At 47.5% G+C, this 19397-nt stretch overlaps 1 protein-coding gene across 1 annotated transcript in view; it reads left to right on the top strand.

Annotated features, from left to right (window-relative positions):
• Positions 1–19397, top strand: part of CFAP91 (cilia and flagella associated protein 91) — a 677881-nt gene that overhangs the window by 466980 nt on the left and 191504 nt on the right. The window contains exon 14 of the mRNA XM_069635853.1: positions 3940–4161. Coding sequence (XP_069491954.1) covers positions 3940–4161 — 222 coding nt within the window. The remainder of the gene's footprint in view (positions 1–3939; positions 4162–19397) is intronic.

Here is a 19397-nt window from a genome sequence, read left to right as displayed (position 1 = left end):
GCACCACCTTCATAACCACAAAGCCACTGAAGAAAAAAAAACCTTCACCAACGCAGTGGTTTGAAACATGGAGGGCAGAGTCAAAAAAAAAGAACCATGAGTCTTTGGTTCTAGATAGTATAGAACAATTCACTACAGTATCACTAGTTAATGCAGACAGTAGGTGTGTTGCACATCACAAGGTGCTGTAATGACAGTCAGCGCAACAGGGTTGTTGTGATTATTTCTTTTTTAATGTTGTATGTTAAGCTTCTGTGTACAACAATGTGTTAGGGCATGCATGTATTTTGTTAGGTTTGGTACCCATACATATTTTTATTGTCAATATTGTCTTACTGTTGACCTATTCTATGAAATACTTTTTCTATTCTATGAAATATTTTTTATCAATAGCGAATATCACCCTTACTACCTATTTTCATAGGATATATTTGGTTTTCCAAGATAATCCATGACACTACTTCCCAGGTGGTAAGCCATAGGAACAGGGGTCATTTATTGGTGTTACTGTTGAGTTGTTTTGCCCCCTTAGGTTTGATTCCTGTGTAAAAAATGAAGTGGACTCCCTTTAGTTTTTCATTATTCTAGCCTCGTGACCAGATTATAATGTTGGCATGTTAGCTAATTAGCATTGAGATCATCCCTTTTCTCATGGTGCTGATTAGACAATACTCTTTTAACCTTGTATCAGCTGAATTTAACATGTAATTGGTTGTTCCAGAAGAAGTATGTGTGGAGTGAGTGATTAAGTAAGTTTCAACCAATCCCTATGTGATATGTGACAGTGTGACATGGACATAACTTTTACATCCTTTATCATTGACCTAATCGGTTGGCACTGTCTTACCACTCTCACCATTGTGAACTGTTAATTGCCAGTTCAACTTTGCAACTTGTCATTGGAAACATTACTTGCTTCTCCTTCCTTTCTCATTATTTCATCTGCACTGTCTTGGACCTTATGTGCTGGGGTTTAGCTGCTTGCAAAACTTCATTCACTTATGACATAGGCACATATACATATATATTCATATCTATAACTAGCGGCTTTATACATTTCCTTCTGCTGCTATTATGCATGTGCTGTGAAAGTTTGTTTCATGAGTTTCCATAAAAATCACAACTTACTTATTAATTCTGCTTCAAATGTAATGGTGTTTGGCATGACTTCTTTGCACATCCTTGGCAATTGGAGCTCTGTTAGTGCGATATTATCCTACAGAGGGCAGTGTTGCACCTTGATCATTCTGTCTCGACAAGCATATCCTTCACTGCTCATTGTTCGATTCTTACCAACTTGTGACAGGGTCGGACTGGGACGAGAAATAGGCCCAGTCACCCAAAAAAAAGTGGCCCGACCCTCGCCTCACGACCCTTGACCTCTGATGACATCACCAGAAGTGATGTCATATGACCCCACCCAAAACGTGAAATCCCGGGAAGCGATGAAACAACCTTTGACCCCTTGAAAAAACAGGAAGTGGCATCAAATAGCATTGTTCCTAAGTACACTAAATTACTGTGAATCCAAGCAGAAGTCCAAGGCTAAATGATAATGTTATTGTATAGCACTTACGCTTAAGCTCTTTTTTATTTGAACAAATATGCACACAATATCACCCAACCTGTGTTGGTACTCATTTATCAACCTAAGAAGGATGAAAGGCTTTTGAAAAAAGAACAAAAAATTGGGGAAAACAAAAGCTATTTTTTTTTCTTCCAAACCGGCCCAGGCATGGCCAGAAACCGGCCCTCACTCCACAGGGATGATTTTGGCCCGGCCACGGGGCAAAAGGCTGAGGGGGCAATCCGACCCTGACTTGTGACCTTCATTATGATCTGTTTTGATGTACTACCTAGGAACATACATTGTTATATCTCTTTGAACACAGATTTGGGAATTTAGCTAAGATGATGTGCTTTGACCAATCAGTGTGCAGTATTTTGTCCTTTAGCTCTGGGTTCTGATATCTATCTTTGTTGCTCTTTCGTGACCTCATTACCACAACTCTGGCCTGGGAAGATGTTCACCCCCCCCCCCTTGCCTTAAACCATTACTGAGCAGCATTTAGTATTTTGCTCTGGGAAGTTGCAATTTGGAATGGCCTGGCTAATGGTTTCTGCTGAGGGGGTGAAGAAGGTCATGCATGTGAGGTGGCTAACTAAGTCCTGAGGCCTACATGTATTGTTTATTCAATTAGTGTAAAGGGTTACTTTCCGTTATCATTATGAGTGATTTTCTATATTTTCCTCACTAATGTTAAATGCTACCGTATCTATTAAGGACACGGTTAGGGTCAAATATAAGGTTTATTCATTATGACTCGCTGATGCATTGCTACTAGTGCTTTATTGGGCCCACATAGGGAAGTCTCTTTGTGTGGAGCTGCTCGCTACTATGCTGTGTGCCTTTGTCGGAGTGACTTTCGCAACTTGTACTTTCGTGCACGTTTAGGGAGTTGGAGGTATTCTCCAACATGATTGTACTCCCCAACAATTGCATTTAACAGTTAATTTGCTTTTTTAATTGGGAGGACAACTGAAGTTGATTTTTTTCTTTTGGGGATGTTAAATCGGGGGAAATCATTCTTTTGGATGCCATCCTAAATACTACCAATTCAGCCACACAACACCCACAGAACAGCAACACCCTTTCGCCACAGCGGCTTCGCTGCCAGAGCTGTGAGCCTACAGGCTTACAGGTGCCGTCCACGCAGCATAGCAGCGCAACACAATATTGCCACCATTTCCTTCAGAGGCCTTTGTTGCAAGAGCTGGGAGCCTGCTGTTTCTCTACCTGGGAAGATGGGTGGGACTTACACCTACCATCCTTAAAACAAATCTATTAACGGCAATGTTTGAGGTGGCAACCCTGGGTGGTTGGATTTCCCACACAGCGCTGAAACAAACCATTTTCAAACTGTCCCACCTTTTACATTTCTCACATTTAAATACAATTGTCTAGTGTGTGTGTGCTTTCTTTTTATAGAGCAGAGCCACTCAGACTTTCTTACATCAGTGATGAGTATAACTTCATGCTATGTTCAAGGCTGAAAATCGTCCAAAATCTCCCTTAGAGGAATATCTTTGAAATAGATTGTATTGTGTCTTCGTCTAAAGCTAGGGTAGGTTTCTTGGGGCACATTTAAGTAAAAGCAAGTACATGCTTGGATTTTGGTTAAGTTAATTGGAAACCGTTGATGTCACAACTGGTCTCAGGTCCCCTGTGTGTTTTAAATTCTATGTCGCGGACAGGAACATCGGGTATCATACCAAAAACAACTATGCAAGAATGTCAAAGCCCAAAATACTGAAATTCCATACCCCCATTTTACCACATGTATTTGTGAGGGTTGAGTAAATAAAAAAGGTGGAGGGTTATTGGGGTGGCTGTCGGGGGTCTTCGACCACATATATGTGCCGTAAAAAGGGGTAAAAGAAATCGGTGTTTTGGGCTTCGGCTTTTATTTCCACAGTATTCACAAAGATCCGAACATCACACCTAAGACGGGATAGGTCTAGAGTAGTGTTCAAGCACAGCATTTCATGCCCTGCAGCTCTGCTGCCAGGGCTGTGCCCAAGGACTGGAGACACAGAGATGTTAACATGTACATTGACTCCGTGCAACATCTTTAATGATGACATTTGCGTAAAGATTGAAGAAGCGCCGTTGTTTTACTGGAATATGCGCTGTGGATACACCCCGAAAAGTGGGGTCTGAGTGGATTCTTCTATTTACTGTGAGTTTTGCCTAAAATTGTGGGAACACACACAATATTGCAGATTTTAGATTGGAGAAATGTTAATATTTACATGAAAATGTTTGTGATAGTTAGCGAAACGTCATAAGCAGTAAATTGACCGGAAGTGCTCGTGTGAATACATTAATTGTAGTGCAGATGTTCTGAAACCCTCCATATGTTTTCCTTCCCGGTCAAGATGTCCACATTGGATGACCATTTGTCAGAGCTGGAAGGTGGAGCGCTTTCAGACATGTTCGATTTCCTCTCCAAAGAATTGGTGCGGCTGCAGGAAGAGCGGAAAATCCACGCCTTTGCCATGCTGGCGGAAAGGCAGCGGCGAATCCGCGAAGCAGAGGAGAGCGGGCAGCGGCAGGTGGAGCAGAGGCGGCGGCGCGAGGAGGATGAAATCTTCAAGCAGGTAACTCCCCATAACTGCTGAACCCATATGCATGCATCATTATACTTTGCCGAAACCATACCCTTACCAAGAAATAATTTGGCTCACACATTGTTTGTCAAGTGTTGGCAATAAAAGGCTGTAGGTTTTTATTGTACAGATATGGTTATGCCAATAACAATAATCACATATCATAAGATAATAAACAATACTTTTGGGCAACGGGTCTTGGGGTTACCCCCTCTGGCCCGTGCCCGCCTTCTTATGTCCCACGACTTGTTGTGGGCACCGTACAGTGCTCTGTACTTCTTTTCCTTTGTTCTTCTCCCTTATTTGTAGGGTGGGAGGGTTTTGTGGTAAAAGAAGCAAAGGTTTGGAAGGCACTGAGTAAACAGTGCACCTCCTGTGTGTTTGGGTCCCCGTTCAGGGTCCACAAACTGATTGTGTTTTCTCAGAGCATGCCGCTCTGTATTTATAAGACCCAGGGGAGCCCTGGGTCTTTGATGTGTATAGTAGTGGGGGCTGTTAAGTGTCAGCCCCCGGCCGGATAGCCGACTATCTGGCCCCGGGGTGGCAGGTCTTTGAACCTGATCCCTGCCTGCCTGTTGGTGTCCTTCGTGCTTAGCACCTAGTTGCATGACACCTCACCCTTCCTCAGCTTTGTGCAGGACAGACTGTGTGTCTATGACTGGAGGGGGAGGAAAGGAGCAGAGAAGGGGAGAGGACGTGCTGCCCCTCTCCAGGCCTGCTGATGGTAACAGCAGTTACCCTGCCTCGTTTTGTGAGGCACTGCAGCATTGCCCAGAACCAGCCCCATGGACGTTCAGTCCCTGGAGCTTTAAGAGAGTGAAAACGGCTTGCTTTGCCCTGCCAAGAATGAAATCATATGTGTACCCCCATTCTGGTTCTATATGAAAATGCTGCCTTAGCATGCCACCGGCCATTAGCGTTACCACCAGCATTGCCGATTTTCTTCGTTTTTTACAGGAAGATGCCCACTCTTTTCCCTCTTACCCACCTCCCCACCATCTGGATGCCTGTTTAGTTGGTAAACAGGAATGCTGCCAATAGCATTTTTATTGATATATAGATGATAATTTCTCGCCTATTCATTGTGGTTTGCTTCTAACTAACTTGCGTTGACTAGAATTTCTAAATACCTCTATTTAATATATAAATGTAAATCATGTCTTTCTTTGTTTCTTTTTTAAAAACACTTATCTTTCTGTTGCTGAAGTGTCTGTCTTCCTCCTCGTTTCTGCTCACATGAAAGGCACTTTTATCACAAACTACCTCTCCTATACTTCTCAGCCAATCAATCCTAATGACCACTACCTCCATCTTGTGCTGGGATCACTCCAGGCTCCTACATAAGAAATGTTGAGGAAAAATTAACTTTGCTTGAAAACCCCAAAAATCAAATAGTCTGTTACCAGCACCCCTCCTACGCCTCATACCTGCCTTATGCACCCTGAACCATGCTTGCAAGCTGAAAGGGAGGCTAACATGCATAGGGGGAGAACGATTCTCTGAGGAGGAACTGCAGGAACCATTGCCTGTGGTGAGCAGACAGAAGCCAAACGCGAAGCCGTGAACAGAGAGGGGATAATGCAAACCTGGTCTGAGCTGGAAGGACCCCTCGCGCTGCTTCCCTGAAGAACCTCTGGGCACCCCATGCCCCGGTGAAGCACTTGTGAGGAAGGGCGCACAGCCGGGCACAGCCGGGCTGTCTGCAGAGCCAGTGCAGAATCCGCTGCTTACCCGAACGATGCCAGAGTCTAGCACAACGCAGCTGCCTGAGAAACGCTGGTACCTACAACACAGAAGCTAACTGGTACGTGGGTTGCCCGAGAGGCATTGGAGCTCTGGGAAAGCAAGGGGGTGAAGAAAGAGCCTGGAGCAAGAGGGTCTGGGACCCTGAAGGGACATTGCGAGTCTGGGACCCGCATCCATATGAAAGCGAAACCATAAGTGGGTATGGGACCCCGAGGAATAAGATGTTCTGGCACCCTGAAGGGACATTGCAAGTCTGGGACTTGCACCCATATCAAAGTCCATGTATAAGAGGGTCTGGGACTCCAAAAATAACCAAGAGAGAGGAATTGTATGTTTGGTAGCGGAGTGAACCAAGCAGATACAACAACAAAGTGCGAGTCTGGGACGCACACCCATATGAGAAGTCAAGAATAAGAGGGTCTGAGTGAAAAAGGAGCAAACCAGGGAAAGTGTTATGCTTGGCTCCTGCCAAGTAAACCACAAAGATAGAATCCCATATTGCAAGTCTGGGACCCGCACCCACGTGAAAGGCTAAGAGCTGAAGTAACGAGGGACAAGAGGGTCTGGGACCCTGTAGGGGAAAGAGAGACAGTCCATGAGAGGACAACCGCTTGGGAGGTGAGTAAACTAAGCCGTTCAGATCCTTGCGAGTCTGGGACCCGCAGCCACATAATAAAATGAGAACAAGATGGTTAAGGACCCAGACATTGAAAAGGACATAATCCTATGCTTGGTAGAGAAGTGTGCCAAGTTGTTGGGCGACGGGAACTGTGAATCTAAGCAAGTGTATCCTTGTGAATTACTGAGTGACATTTACCTAAAAGGCTACAGGGCTCAGAAGCCCAAATGAAATGAAAGTCTAGGGGAAAGGAACACACCCCTGGCCATGGAATCCTATACTTGTGAACATTGTTTATTTGATCACTTTTGATTGCCGGAGAGACTGGGCGTTTTTCTGTTCGTTTGCACTGCTCTGAACACTTTACTTTGGGAAGAGATCATCCTTGCACAGTTGGTTTAAGTTGTTAGTGTTGGGGACAGAGGTAGGCTTTTGAGACTCGACAGTGACAGACTTTTTTGTCTTGGACATCCTGGCGGTTTCACTAGTTTTCTTTTAAGGCAGGGAAAACCCTCTTAAGTTTCGGGATAGGGCAGCCTTTTTCCAACCCTTTCTTGATTAATACAAGTCCGTACCCAAAAATATGCCCCCACTGTGTCCGAGCCTTACTTCTGCACCATTACAACGTCAAATAGTCACCAATATTAAACTTAGTGATATGAAGCCCAGAAGAAGAATTTAGGGGTTTGGGAGCACATGTTTTGAGATCCCAGGAAAATACTTTACAGGAGGGAGTCCAATTTAAGCTTAATTGAATGTAAATGACAGTGATTTGATTTGTCCATTTGTAATGCACCGGAGCCCGCAGGTATCGGGGCGCAGAGAAGTAAAGAATGAAAGAAAGCCAAAAAAATATGGGGCCAGGAGGGTTAAGGCGGGGGAGGGGGATTGACTCAAAAATAATCATTTTCACCCCTTTCCTAAATTTCAGCAGGTTGTTTTCGGCGCATAGGTTTTGAGGCAGATTGAACGGTGAAAGATCGGCCCAAACCTCTTGCACGTTTAATCCTAGGGACCGATAAACAGACCCCATCACTCGATCTGGAAAGTCTGGCTGAGTAGTGAACCTTGACACACTCTTTCAGTAACCAGGGGCTTGGCCATATTGGCATTTATGTACAATTGTCAAAGCCTTAAAGTGGACCGAGCTTCGATAGGAAGCCAATGGAGGGTCGTTCTGTGAGCAGAAATAGGATAGTGTCTGTTTGTTTTTAATGATGCAGTTCACCTAATGGTGCTTAATCCTATTTTTACTAGTCCCAAACATCAAGGCATTGCAGTAGTCATATTAGGGCACAAACGAGAGTGGTGCAGTTCGCTACCGAAACATAAGGTATCACCAGATTAAAAAATAACGCTCAGGGTTTTTCCAAGATGGCCGACGGCACTGTGTAGACGTGCCGACGGCGCTCCCCGGAACGTCTGCTCCCAGCAGACTCGAGTGGCCCAAGACCTTTGGGATTGGTGTAGCAACGACCCACAGAGCGCTAAAACTGAGCAGTCCCCTCGAACAATTTACCGAGGGCTGCGGCGTGTGGGCCACGGAGGAGTGTCGGAGCGGAGGATCAGAGGGAGAGGCCTGGTGTGGGACGGGGCCTGTCTGGGGTCCCATGGAGATATTGCGGCTTGTAGGAGCGGAAGTGGTTGCGGTAGCGGGGACCCACCGGGAGGCTGTGCGTCCTGGTGGACGAAGCTTGGCTCGGATCCGGAGGCTGTGAGAGGGCTGCAGCCCAGGTGCACGGAATAGCAACTGGTAACGGCAGCCCGTGATCGGAGAGCCAGTGGAGCCTCACTCGCGCGCAGTGGGTTTTGGATCACGGAGGACCGAGGGAGCGACTAGCGGCTGCGGGCCGTACAGCCCATTTGCACGGCTTGCCGAGGTGCTGCGGCGTCTGTGACCGTGGGAGAGGAGTGAGGTGGAGGCTCGGCGGGAGGAGTGCGGAAGCGGCTGGTTGAGGCTGGGCGCGGCCAGCCGGTTACCCCGCAGAGGTCTTGTGCGCATCGGGACTGGACCTGTTGGTGTGGTCCAGGTGGGTCCCGGGGGCCGGACGGAGCCGGTGCCCCAAAACGAGGAGAAGCCACCGGCAGCGGAAGCTCATGAGCGGCGGGCCAGCGGACTCGCACCCGCCCGCAGCTGTGACCGTGCCACGGAGTGGCGAGGAGGCGAGTGTCAGCGCCGGGAAAGCCCGTGAGCTGGAGGAGAGGCGGCCCGTAGAACACAGTGGGCAAGGAAGCACGGCTGGCCGGTAGAAGCGCTCCGGCTGGCTGGAACTTCAAGAGGAGGTAGGCGGCCATCTTGGAGGGGGGCAGCCACCGTCCTGTCTACTGAGTGGCGAGACCTGGGTGGGTGTGTGGGCCCAGCTCCCCCCGACTGAGCGGAGCGCGGCTCGGTCTTGAGCGGTGGTCGGGGGTGTTGTGGAGTGTGCGACACCGGACCATAGTGTGCGAGGTCTGCAGTCACAGAGTGTACCTGGCCCAGGCCTTGGGAGGACACGGAGAGTGGCAAGAGGAGCATAGTCACTGAGACTCATAACCCAGTGCTGAGACCACCCCTATCTATTGAGCAGGGTCAGTGATTGAGTGGTGGGCCCTGACTGAACAGCTAAGGGTGTCCCTGGAGTGGCACACACACCTAGGCCCGTGGGACAGAGGGTGCGGACCTGCTTTACGGAGAAACCTATCTGCTTGGGGGTGGAGAGTCCACAGCGGTGCACGGTTGGCCCTCGGCTCTGGGCAGGTGCGGCATCATGGCCTCAGGGAGAGGTGAGGCAAGCAAAATGACCACTAAGATCAAGGGGAGGGGGGCCAGGGCACCCCAGGCCCCAGGAGACAACCATGGCACCCTACACGATCTGTGGTCAGCACAGGCTTCGAAGGATGGAAGCGAATCTCCCAGGGAGAGGTTGGGAGAGGGCACCTCCCAGGGGAATGCAGAGGACATGGCAATAATGCATAGGTAAGAATTCCTAGGGAAGTTACAAGCCTTCCAAAATAATCTAGCAAAGACCTTTCAAGAGCAATTCCAATTGATGCGCGCAGATCTTAACGAAGCCCTAGGAGAATTGAAACAAGAAATGCGACAACTGGGCGAACGAACAGATACCCTAGAGCGAGGCCTCCAAGAAGTGGACAAGGACACTACTGCCAATAGCGAAGCGATTGAAAGATTGGACACCGCCACTAGAAACCTAGAGGTGCAGATGGAGGACTTTGAGAACCGCTCCCGCAGAATTAACATCAGAGTGAAAATGTTGCCGGAGATGATAAAGGACAAGAATTTAAAAGAGGTACTTCAAGGCATCTTTGCCGATATCCTGGGCGAGACTGACACGGGGAAGCTCGAGCTGGATCGGGTGCATAGAACGGGGCGGTTGATCAAGGGCCAATCAGCGAGGCCGAGGGACGTCCTGGCAGCTTTCACAAGGTATGCTCAGAAGAAGGCGGTTCTCAGGGCGGCAAGATTAAAGGAACCTATTATGTTCGAGGGCCAACAGATCGCGCTGTTTCAGGATCTGGCTAGCAGTACACTCCTGAAGAGGAGGCCGATGGGCCAGCTTCTGAAGATATTAAATGATAAAGCTATAAGATATAAATGGACCTTTCCATTTGGCCTGCTCTTTGAATGGGAAGGGGCCCAGAGGAGGATTACATCACTGCAAGAAGGAGCTGACCTGCTGCGCATGGACCTGGAGGATGCTCCCTCGAGCTCGAAGCCCGGAAACGCAAATGCCGAGCTAGAGGGTGTGGGAGTGGTCAACTGTGGGGGATAAACGAAGGAAAGAACCATAGGGGAAAAGTCTGCAGTACCCAGGAGGATCTGGCGAGGGGAGTACTCAAAAATGAACAAATCCCTACAAAAAATGGGCAGGGATAGGGGTGGTGGGCCTCTATAAGGTGGTTGACGGCGATGAGGTTGCTGGTGGAGCAGCCATCTTGAGAAAGGAAAGGGCGTGATGCTCGAGTTTGGAGCGGAGAGAGGGCGGGAAGGAGTTATCCTTCAGGGGCGGAGTTGGAGGGGGGGGATGAGGGGAGGGTTTGGGGGAGGGGCAACGAGCAATCAGCTGAGAGGAGGGGAATTACGAGGTCACCAAATATGGCGACTAAACATTGTCGGGTATTCGCTCAAGTGGCTAACGCATAACGTGAGAGAGCTGAATACCCCTCTCAAAAGGAAGAAGCTTGAGCATTTTACGCAGAAAGAGGGGCCGGACATTATGGGGCTTCAGGAGACACACTTGATCCACGGGGACCCGCGCAGATTAAAGCTGCGCGGCTTTGACAGGGTCCTCCACGCCTCAGGCCCGAGTAAGGCAAGGGGGGTGGCCCTGGCCATTCGGAACACAATGGACTTCAGAATTTGCGAAGTGATCGGGGACAATGAAGGGAGGTATATAATAGCCAAGTGGAAATACCAAGAAGCCCAATATACGGTTGCAGTAGTATATGCTCCTAACTCGCGTCAAGAGCAATTTTTGCATCGAGTCCTGAAGTTATTAGAGGATGAGGCATGGGGTCAGATCGTTCTTCTGGGCGACCTCAACATTGCATGGGACAGGGAGAGGGACAGGGGGGGTCAGCGCCCGTACGGGGGAGGAGCAGTAATGTCCGCGGAAACGAAGGACAGGATTAGTATGGTGGGGCTACGCGATGTCTGGAGGGAATGCAAGGGGGGTGAGGAAGGCTACACCTTCTTGTCGGGGGTTCACGGCTCGCAGTCCAGAATTGATTACATTTGGGTCTTGGCAGGATTGGTGGGTAGTATTCGTGAGGTGCATACTGGGCCGATAGGAATAGCAGACCATAAAACGGTCTCTATGATCTTGGATATGGGACAGAGGGTGAAAGGTCTGTGGGGATGGAAATTCTCTGAGGCCATAGTGAGGGACCCGGAGGTTAGGAGGGATATCGAAGAGAAGATCAAGGTATTCTTCGACATTAATAAGGAGGACACCAGGGAGGGGATTAGGTGGGATGCTTTTAAAGCCTCTCTCAGAGGGGAATTGATTGCAGCGGCGGCCCACCGAGCGAAGCTTTTGAAATCATTAGAAGCGCAACTGGAGGGCGAGGTGGAGGCCGCTAGACAAGCGGCGGGCGATACCCCCTCCCGGGCGGCAATGCGGAAGTACAGAAAAGCAGTGGGTCAGTTGGAACTCTTGCGCACCAAGAAGGCCGAGGGCGCCCTCCTCGCTGTGAGGCAAAAATACTACATGAAAGCCAATAAACCGGATGCACATTTAGCCTGCTTATTGAGGGGTAATAGGGCAAGGAATGCAATCACAGCGCTGAAATTAGAGTCTGGTACCCAGATCACAAGACAAGATGACTTGCAGGAGGCTTTTGCGGAACATTATGATTCCCTGTACACCTCCCAGAGCCCCCAGAGCGAGACTCAGGAGGCATTCCTACAAAAGGTGAATTTGGGGGAAATTAGTAGGAATACTCAGGAGGCCCTTAATCAAGAAATCTCGAAGGAGGAGGTGCGAAAGGTGATCAGGGCGCTTCTGGCGCATAAAGCCCCTGGCCCAGACGGGTATACTGCTGCGTTTTATAAATTATTTATCACGCAGTTAGCCCCACGTTTGACCTCCCTGTTTAACTCTTTTAGGCATACGGGTAGGGTTACCCCCTCCATGGAGGAGGCAAAGGTCACCCTTATCCTCAAGCCCAATAAAAGTCCAGAGGAAAGATTCTCATATCGTCCGATAGCCTTGATAAATGTCGACGCGAAGATTTATACTAAGATTCTGGCGAGTCGTCTCGAGTCTATCCTCCCGCACTTGATACACCCCGACCAGACCGGGTTCATTAGAGGTAGACAAACATCGGATAACATCAGGCGTGTAGCCCATATAATCCAAAATGTGCAAAAGACTAACACTCCCACGGTCTTGGTGGCGCTAGATGCGGAAAAGGCTTTTGACCGCGTGGAGTGGTCTTTCCTCTTTCAAGTAATGGAAAGAATGGGCTTCGGGGGGACTTTATGAAGATGGTCAGGGCGAATTATCAGGACCCCAACATCAGGGTGATGGTTAATGGGAAGGCCTTGAGGCGAATTAGTTTGCAGCGAGGAACTAAGCAAGGCTGCCCACTCTCCCCAATACTCTACCCAATTTACTTGGAACCTCTCCTCCAAGCTATCAGGGAGACCAGGGAGGTTCAGGGTATCCCGTTTGGGGGAGAACAGCAGAAAGTCGTGGCTTTCGCGGACGGATATGTTGTTAATGTTGACCGCACCAAGAGAATCGCTCCATGCGAGTGTAACGTTGCTGGAAGCTTTTAGGGAGGCTTCGGGCTTGAAGATTAACACCAACAAGTCAGAAGTGCTGAATCTGACTTTAAGGGCTGAGGAACGGGACAGGTTAAAGCACGGTTTGCAATTTATGTGGAGTCAGGGAGGGATTAGATACTTGGGGGTTAAAATCACGGCATCTTTAACAGGATGGTATGCAGCTAACTTCCCCCCTCGCTCCTCAAAGCGGTAAAAAAAGACTATAAAAAATGGAGAGACTTACTGGTATCTTGGGTGGGGCGGATTGCTGCGGTGAAGATGGTCACGTTGCCAAGACTTCTCTATCTGTTTCAGGCGGTCCCACTGCCTATCCCGGCAACCTTCTTCAAAGAGTTAGACTCGCTCACTACAGGGTTCATCTGGGAAGGGAAAAGGGCTAGAGTGGCCTAAAGGCTTCTGACGGCGACCAAGAGTGAGGGGGGGCTGGCGCTGCCGAATTTTCGGCGATATTATGAAGCTGCTCAGCTGTGTGTCATTAGGGAATGGCTGTTGGGCGACGAGGGGTTGACCGATAAGTTGTGGGTAAAGATGGACAGGGCGGTAGCGCATCGCAGCCTAGCAGAAATTCTATGGCTTCCCAAATCACTCAGACCCCGGCATCTCTATGAGAGTGCAATCACTAAGCTTATGGCGGATAGCTGGGACAGACTGATGGGCTCGGGGGGCATAACTACATTTCCCTCTCCCTTTACTCCTATTTTTGGTAATGGGGATTTCACCCCGGGAATGGAAAAAGGGGCATTTATTCAGTGGCAGGAAGACGGATGCAGGAAACTGGCGGATATGTTCAGGGGGGGGGGGGGAATTGTTGTTGTTTCTAGATTGTAAGAGGGAATTCGCCATCCCTGAAACTGAGAGGTTGCGGTATGCGCAAATTCGGCATTGGGTTTTGCATCCAGGGGTTAAAAAAGCGGCCACTCGTGACCCAACGCTATTCGAGCGGTTTCTCCTCACTAATGACGGGTCGAAAGGCCTAATCTCTAACATTTACAAAATTCTGAGTAGTGCGATTGCAGGCACCCAGTGGGCCTTCATGGGGGAATGGGAACGGGTAGCGGGGAGAGAGATTGATAGATCAGATTGGGAGAGTCTATGGTGAAAGGTCCCTAAATTGGCCAAGGCATCTCAATTACAAGAATATTGGTACAAGATATTGTACGGGTGGCATTATACCCCCGCTCGGCTTCATAGGATGTACCCCGCAGCATCTGAGAAATGTTGGAGGGGATGTGGCCTCGTAGGCTCAGCGGAGCATATCTGGTGGTCATGACCAAATATATCACCATTTTGGGGGGAGATACGGAGAGCACAAGATCTGATCTTTGGCCCGGGGGATGATAGAACACCAGTGCACATTCTCTTAGGCATCCGTACAAAAGAGGTGGCTGGTGAACCTAGAGGGAGGGAGAAAGCGAAGGTGATAATGATGCTGGCAGCTATGATGTTAATAGCGCAGAGGTGGAAAAGTGCTGAGGTCCCTGTGTGTCAGGAATGGCTGTAAGATGTGGGAAATAGTGGCTCTGGAATGGGCAACTTACTCCATACTTAACAAACTACAAAGCTTTGCGGCGGATTGGGGCGAAATGTTGGAGTTTCTTAAAGATGACTTTAGGGTGATATGGTGCCCGCAGTGCCTGAGATTGTTGGACCTGCAATGATTGTGACATGCCTACCCAGCGGAATGGTGATTTGGGAATCGGTTGCTCGTTGTTGGGGGGGGGGGGGCGGGAGGTAGGGGAGGGAAGGGAGAGGGGATGGAAGGGAGGGGGGGACCAGTTTTTGTTCTTCTGTTTTACGTGTTGCAAAATTCAATAAATAAAGTTTACAACAAAAAAAAAATAATGCTCAGTATCTTGACCTTGCCTACAATTTTAATAAGATGGTTCTCGATGGGGAAGCCAACATACTGGGTAACCAGCCTGGATCTCGCCTGTGATGATCCAAACAGCATGATCTCGGTTTTAGTGGCATTCAAGCACATCCCATTATTGTCCATCCACTTCTGAATTGTGGCATATACTTTGTTGATAAACCCCATGCCCTCTGTGTGCGTGCCACTGAACTCGACGACAAGCTGGGTGTTAAAACAGCAGATCGCAGAGTGGGAGGCAGTACACATTGAAGAGGGAAAGGGACAGACAGACGCCCTGTGGGACACCACATTTCAAAGGCTCGTCAAGTGAACATGCACTGCCCAGAACTATTCTGGTTAAGTGCTCGGTCAGAAATGATTTAATCCAGGCCAGGGCCTTGGCTGAGTATCCACCTGCTTTCATTAGTCTGTGTAACAGTTTATCATGGTCGACAAGGTCGAAGGCTGCTGACAGATATAACAACATCAGCAGCCCGCATTGCCATTATCCATGATTTGAAGCATTTCAGATTTCATATTTAATAAAGAACTCTGTGCCATAGCACACTCTAAAGCCTGATTATCTTGAGTGAAAGGCACCCAATGTTTCCCAAAATTCCTGAAGTTGTGGTGTGGCGACCTTATCCAGGACTTTTAGTAAGAAAGGGGCATTAGAAATGGGTCTGATGTTGGCATAAACTTTTTGACCCAGGCTTGGTTTTTTAAGTAAGGGGGTATCAGAGACTTTCTTCAGGGCCGTGGGAACACAGCAGTCCCTAAAGCTAGCATCGATAAGGTGCATGAGAAAGGGGAGGAAATGTTCTCTATTAAGAATGATTTTGGCAGGGAGAACTTCTCCACACAGGTTGTGGGCCTCATTTTTGTCAAAATATTATCTAAAGCTTCTTCCAAAATCCCATTGAAATCAATTATCAATTTTCAATTTTGGGGGCAAAAGCCTTCTGAATGGCTTCGCAGTCTGAGGTTGTTGGAGTGATTTGGTGTAACATTGCCATAGGTTTTTCTAGCTCCCTAAGGAACTGGAAGAGTTTCCTAGAGTCATTTTCTGTGTGAGCAATTTCATTATCAACAAATGATTCTTTAGCATGAAGAATCTCTGTACGATACAATTTCTCAATTGATTTCCATTTGTCCCTTTTGGCCATGGACTGGTCTTTCAGCCAGGCTCTTTCTGCTTTTCTCTTTTCTTTTTTTTGCGGTCCAGCAAGGCTACAGAATACAGTTTTTTTCCCCCCTGATGGACTTAGAAGTAACCGGCGCTGCACGATTTAATAGCTCAGCAAAGTGTCTGTCAAATTCAGAGACCAGGTGGTCGGGCGAGTGGAAACCAAAGTGGGTGCCATGAGTGAGAGAAGACAGGTCTCCAAATCTTTCTGATGGACCCTATTATAATTGCTACTGGAAACTGTACAAAGAGTTTTTTTTTCTGGGCTATCGGACAAGGCAATGTAAAAAGAAAATTGACAAAGTAATGGTCGGACCAAATACAGGGTTGAGTGGTTACATGGCCGAATGGCAGGTTTTTACTGGTAACCCAGTCTTGCGTATTCCCTAACTTGTGTGTCGGGTCACTACCGCTCCCAATATCAAATTGGTTGGTGGTGAATAATTAAGCAAGCCGGGCGGCTTCGGGATCTAAAGGGTTCTCAAGCCATCTATTAAGATCCCCCAATACTATGTAAAGAGGATAATAAATCCGCCAGATCGTCATAGAACATGGGAGTATCATGAGGGGGCGGCCAGTATATCAGGATAATGTTCAGACAATTATTCAGTGTTGGTGTGGTTTTAAGGAGGAGAATTTCACATCCTCTACAAACTATGGGAGTCTGGAAGAATTTGAGGTAAGTGCGGGATATAATGGCGTACCTCCCTCCCCTGCCCTCTTTCTATTCTGACCAAAATAAGAGTAGCCAGGTGGTGTAGCTAAGTCTATGTTGAGTTCACTGGATTCCAACAACCAGGTCTCTGTAATTCCCATGATATCGATATCTTGATCCAATATGTAGTCTCTAACATTAAGGACATGCTTGTCGAGGGATCTAGTGTTGACAAGTAACATTTTTATGGATGAAGGTTTATCTTTTTCTTCAAGGCCAGAGCCTTCTCCTGCACAATCCCGTAAATCGCTAGAGGCCTGCATATGGGGCTTAAGGACTTTAGGAGGTGCAGTGCAGATGTTTACCATATTACTCCCGCATAAGGAGAGCAAAAGCTTACCCCACTGTTCCACACACAACAGAACGGGCACCCACAGGGCTCAGTGTCGGCACGGACCTGCGCAGACTTGCTAGTCCCTGATGTGCCTGATAAATATGTAAATAGGCGCGCGGACTACAACTCCATTTGGAGTTGTAGTTTGTGTGCTAAGCATTCACTAGGTGCGATCAACAAGGCAGGCCAGGCAGCAAATACACGGACAGAGGCTGTTCTGTATAAGTTTACTGGGCCTAAGGTTCAGCAGCAATTCATGCACAATAAAGGACTAAAAACAAGTAAAATTAGTTCAGTAATAAAAATTAGAATCTAGAAAGGGGATATTTACAAATCTACCAAGCAATGTGCAAGTTAACTAAGTATAGTGCAAGCAACACAGAAATGCAGCGTCTAACTGGCTAAGGCATCATTAGATGTGAGGCAAGCGTTTTATAGCATGGACTGGGGGGTATCTGCAGCATATGTTGGAGGTGGTCAGACTTGGACCTATATTTACACAGGGCTTTTTGGTGAATTTCCTAATCCGGGTCATGAGAATTAATCTAAATGATGTGCTGTCTACCCCGATTCACATCAAACGAGGTACGCTTTCGCCATTGGTTTTTGTGATGGCGAGGGGGCCACTTGATTGTGTGATTAGATGAGTTATTAGACCAGACCCGTTAATTTAAGGGGTGCAGTGTAATGGGAGGTTCCATAAAATTGCATTATACACGAATGATATCCTGAATTTTTGCAAAAATAACAGATCAGTCATTGCAGAGGGCTTTCACTGACCCGAAGGCACTTGATATATACCTGAGGACCCAGAGCGGGTGAAGGAATGGAGTATGGAGAATCTTCTGATTTGAGTTTGGGATGGACTTGAATATCGTGGGGTGACATTGACTCCTGGATATAAGGATGTATATAAGGAAAACATTCCACCCTATGGAAGAAAGCACAGGAAGATCTGAATTGATGGGACCTGCAAGAATTGTCATGGTTTTCTAGAATAGCAGCGATTAAAATGACGCTCCATCCTAGAATATTGTATGTGTTTTGTGCCTTCCTGGTCTTGATCCCAGCACTGATGATACAAAAGTTAGAAAATGAAATGTTCTCCTTTATATGGAACAAGAAGAGGGCGAGGATATTGTAGCATGCTGGAGGAAGGAGTTCAGAAAAAGAGGTGGCCTTTTGGTTACAAACTTTTATTAAATAATAAGGAAAGAAAACATACCTCTCCCTATTTCCTTTGCTCAGTGTAGTTACAGTCTTGCAATTGAATCAGGAGAATGACTCCCCTTCTCCAGATATGACATATTCCACCAATATTGAAGAGTCCAAATAATATTGGGTTATTCTGAGGCTTAACCCGTTGGTCTGATGAGATAGTCTGATTAAGAGTCTGATTTACTAACCAGGAGAATGGCTCCCGTCTCCTGGTATCATGAACACTTTACAGTTCTTGTGACTTTTCCTGAGGGTTTCTGCAACTCCTTCCAAGCTCTCCTTCAAGTACTTGGATTACAAACCTTAGAGTCACAAAAGCCAGGGAGATTGCTCCCAAGGCTTTTCACACTTTCATTAGTGCTCTCTTGTGACGAGGGAGATTAATCCTGATGCACTCTTCCTTGTAAATACTGTGACAAGGAAAATTATTCTTGATAAACTCTTCAGGGTCAGTCACTTTAGGGTGGCTACTGTGACGAGGGAGATTACTCCTGATACACTCTTCAGGATCAGTAGATTTAGGGTGGCTACTGTGATAGGGTGACTACTCCCATTGAACTCTTCAGGGTCAGTAGCTCTAGGGTGGCTACTGTGATGAGGGAGACTACTCCAGATGTACTCTTCAGGTTCAGTAGCTTTAGGGTGGCTACTGTGATGGAGGAGATTACTCCTGATGCACCCTTTAATCCTTTCCAAGCCCTTAACGGATCTATCATGGCCCCTGTTACCTTCTTCTTGGTGGAACCACATCGCTGGTTTTTCCTGGGTTCTTGGATTTGTTTGCTTCGCTTGGCCATTCATTCTTCTCTGTTGTCTGTTCTTTGCGGCTCTGAAGAGGCTCTACGGGGTACTTGGTGTAAAGGACCGGTGGGGGGTATCTGTACTCCTGCACTCTATATGGCAGAGTCGAAGCACAGAGCACCCCAGCCAAGATTCTCTATGGTAAAACGTGGGCGAGCAATCAAGGCTTAGCTGTCAGGAGGCGATGCGGGTTGGTTCTTAAGTACAGTGTAGTCCCCAAGCACCTACAAAGGAATGGCCACACACTATGTTAGTAAAAACACAGTCTTTATATAAATAAGGTTCCAGTTATATACACAATCACAATAACACACTTTGTACTTTGGCAATACTATAATGGCAAATATATACAGGTCTACCTGGCACCACTCTTAACTATTGATTCCCTTGAAATGCATTAACTGCTAACAGTTCAAATGGCATATGAATCTTATCATAAGATGAATCAGCGATAGACCCCAGGAAGA

This window comes from Ambystoma mexicanum, chromosome 7p, assembly GCF_040938575.1.
Source record: "Ambystoma mexicanum isolate Mex_15411 chromosome 7p, UKY_AmexF1_1, whole genome shotgun sequence".
Classification (NCBI taxonomy): Eukaryota; Metazoa; Chordata; class Amphibia; order Caudata; family Ambystomatidae; genus Ambystoma; species Ambystoma mexicanum.
Note: the sequence above shows the minus strand (reverse complement) of the source record. Positions and strands in the feature narration are given on the sequence as shown.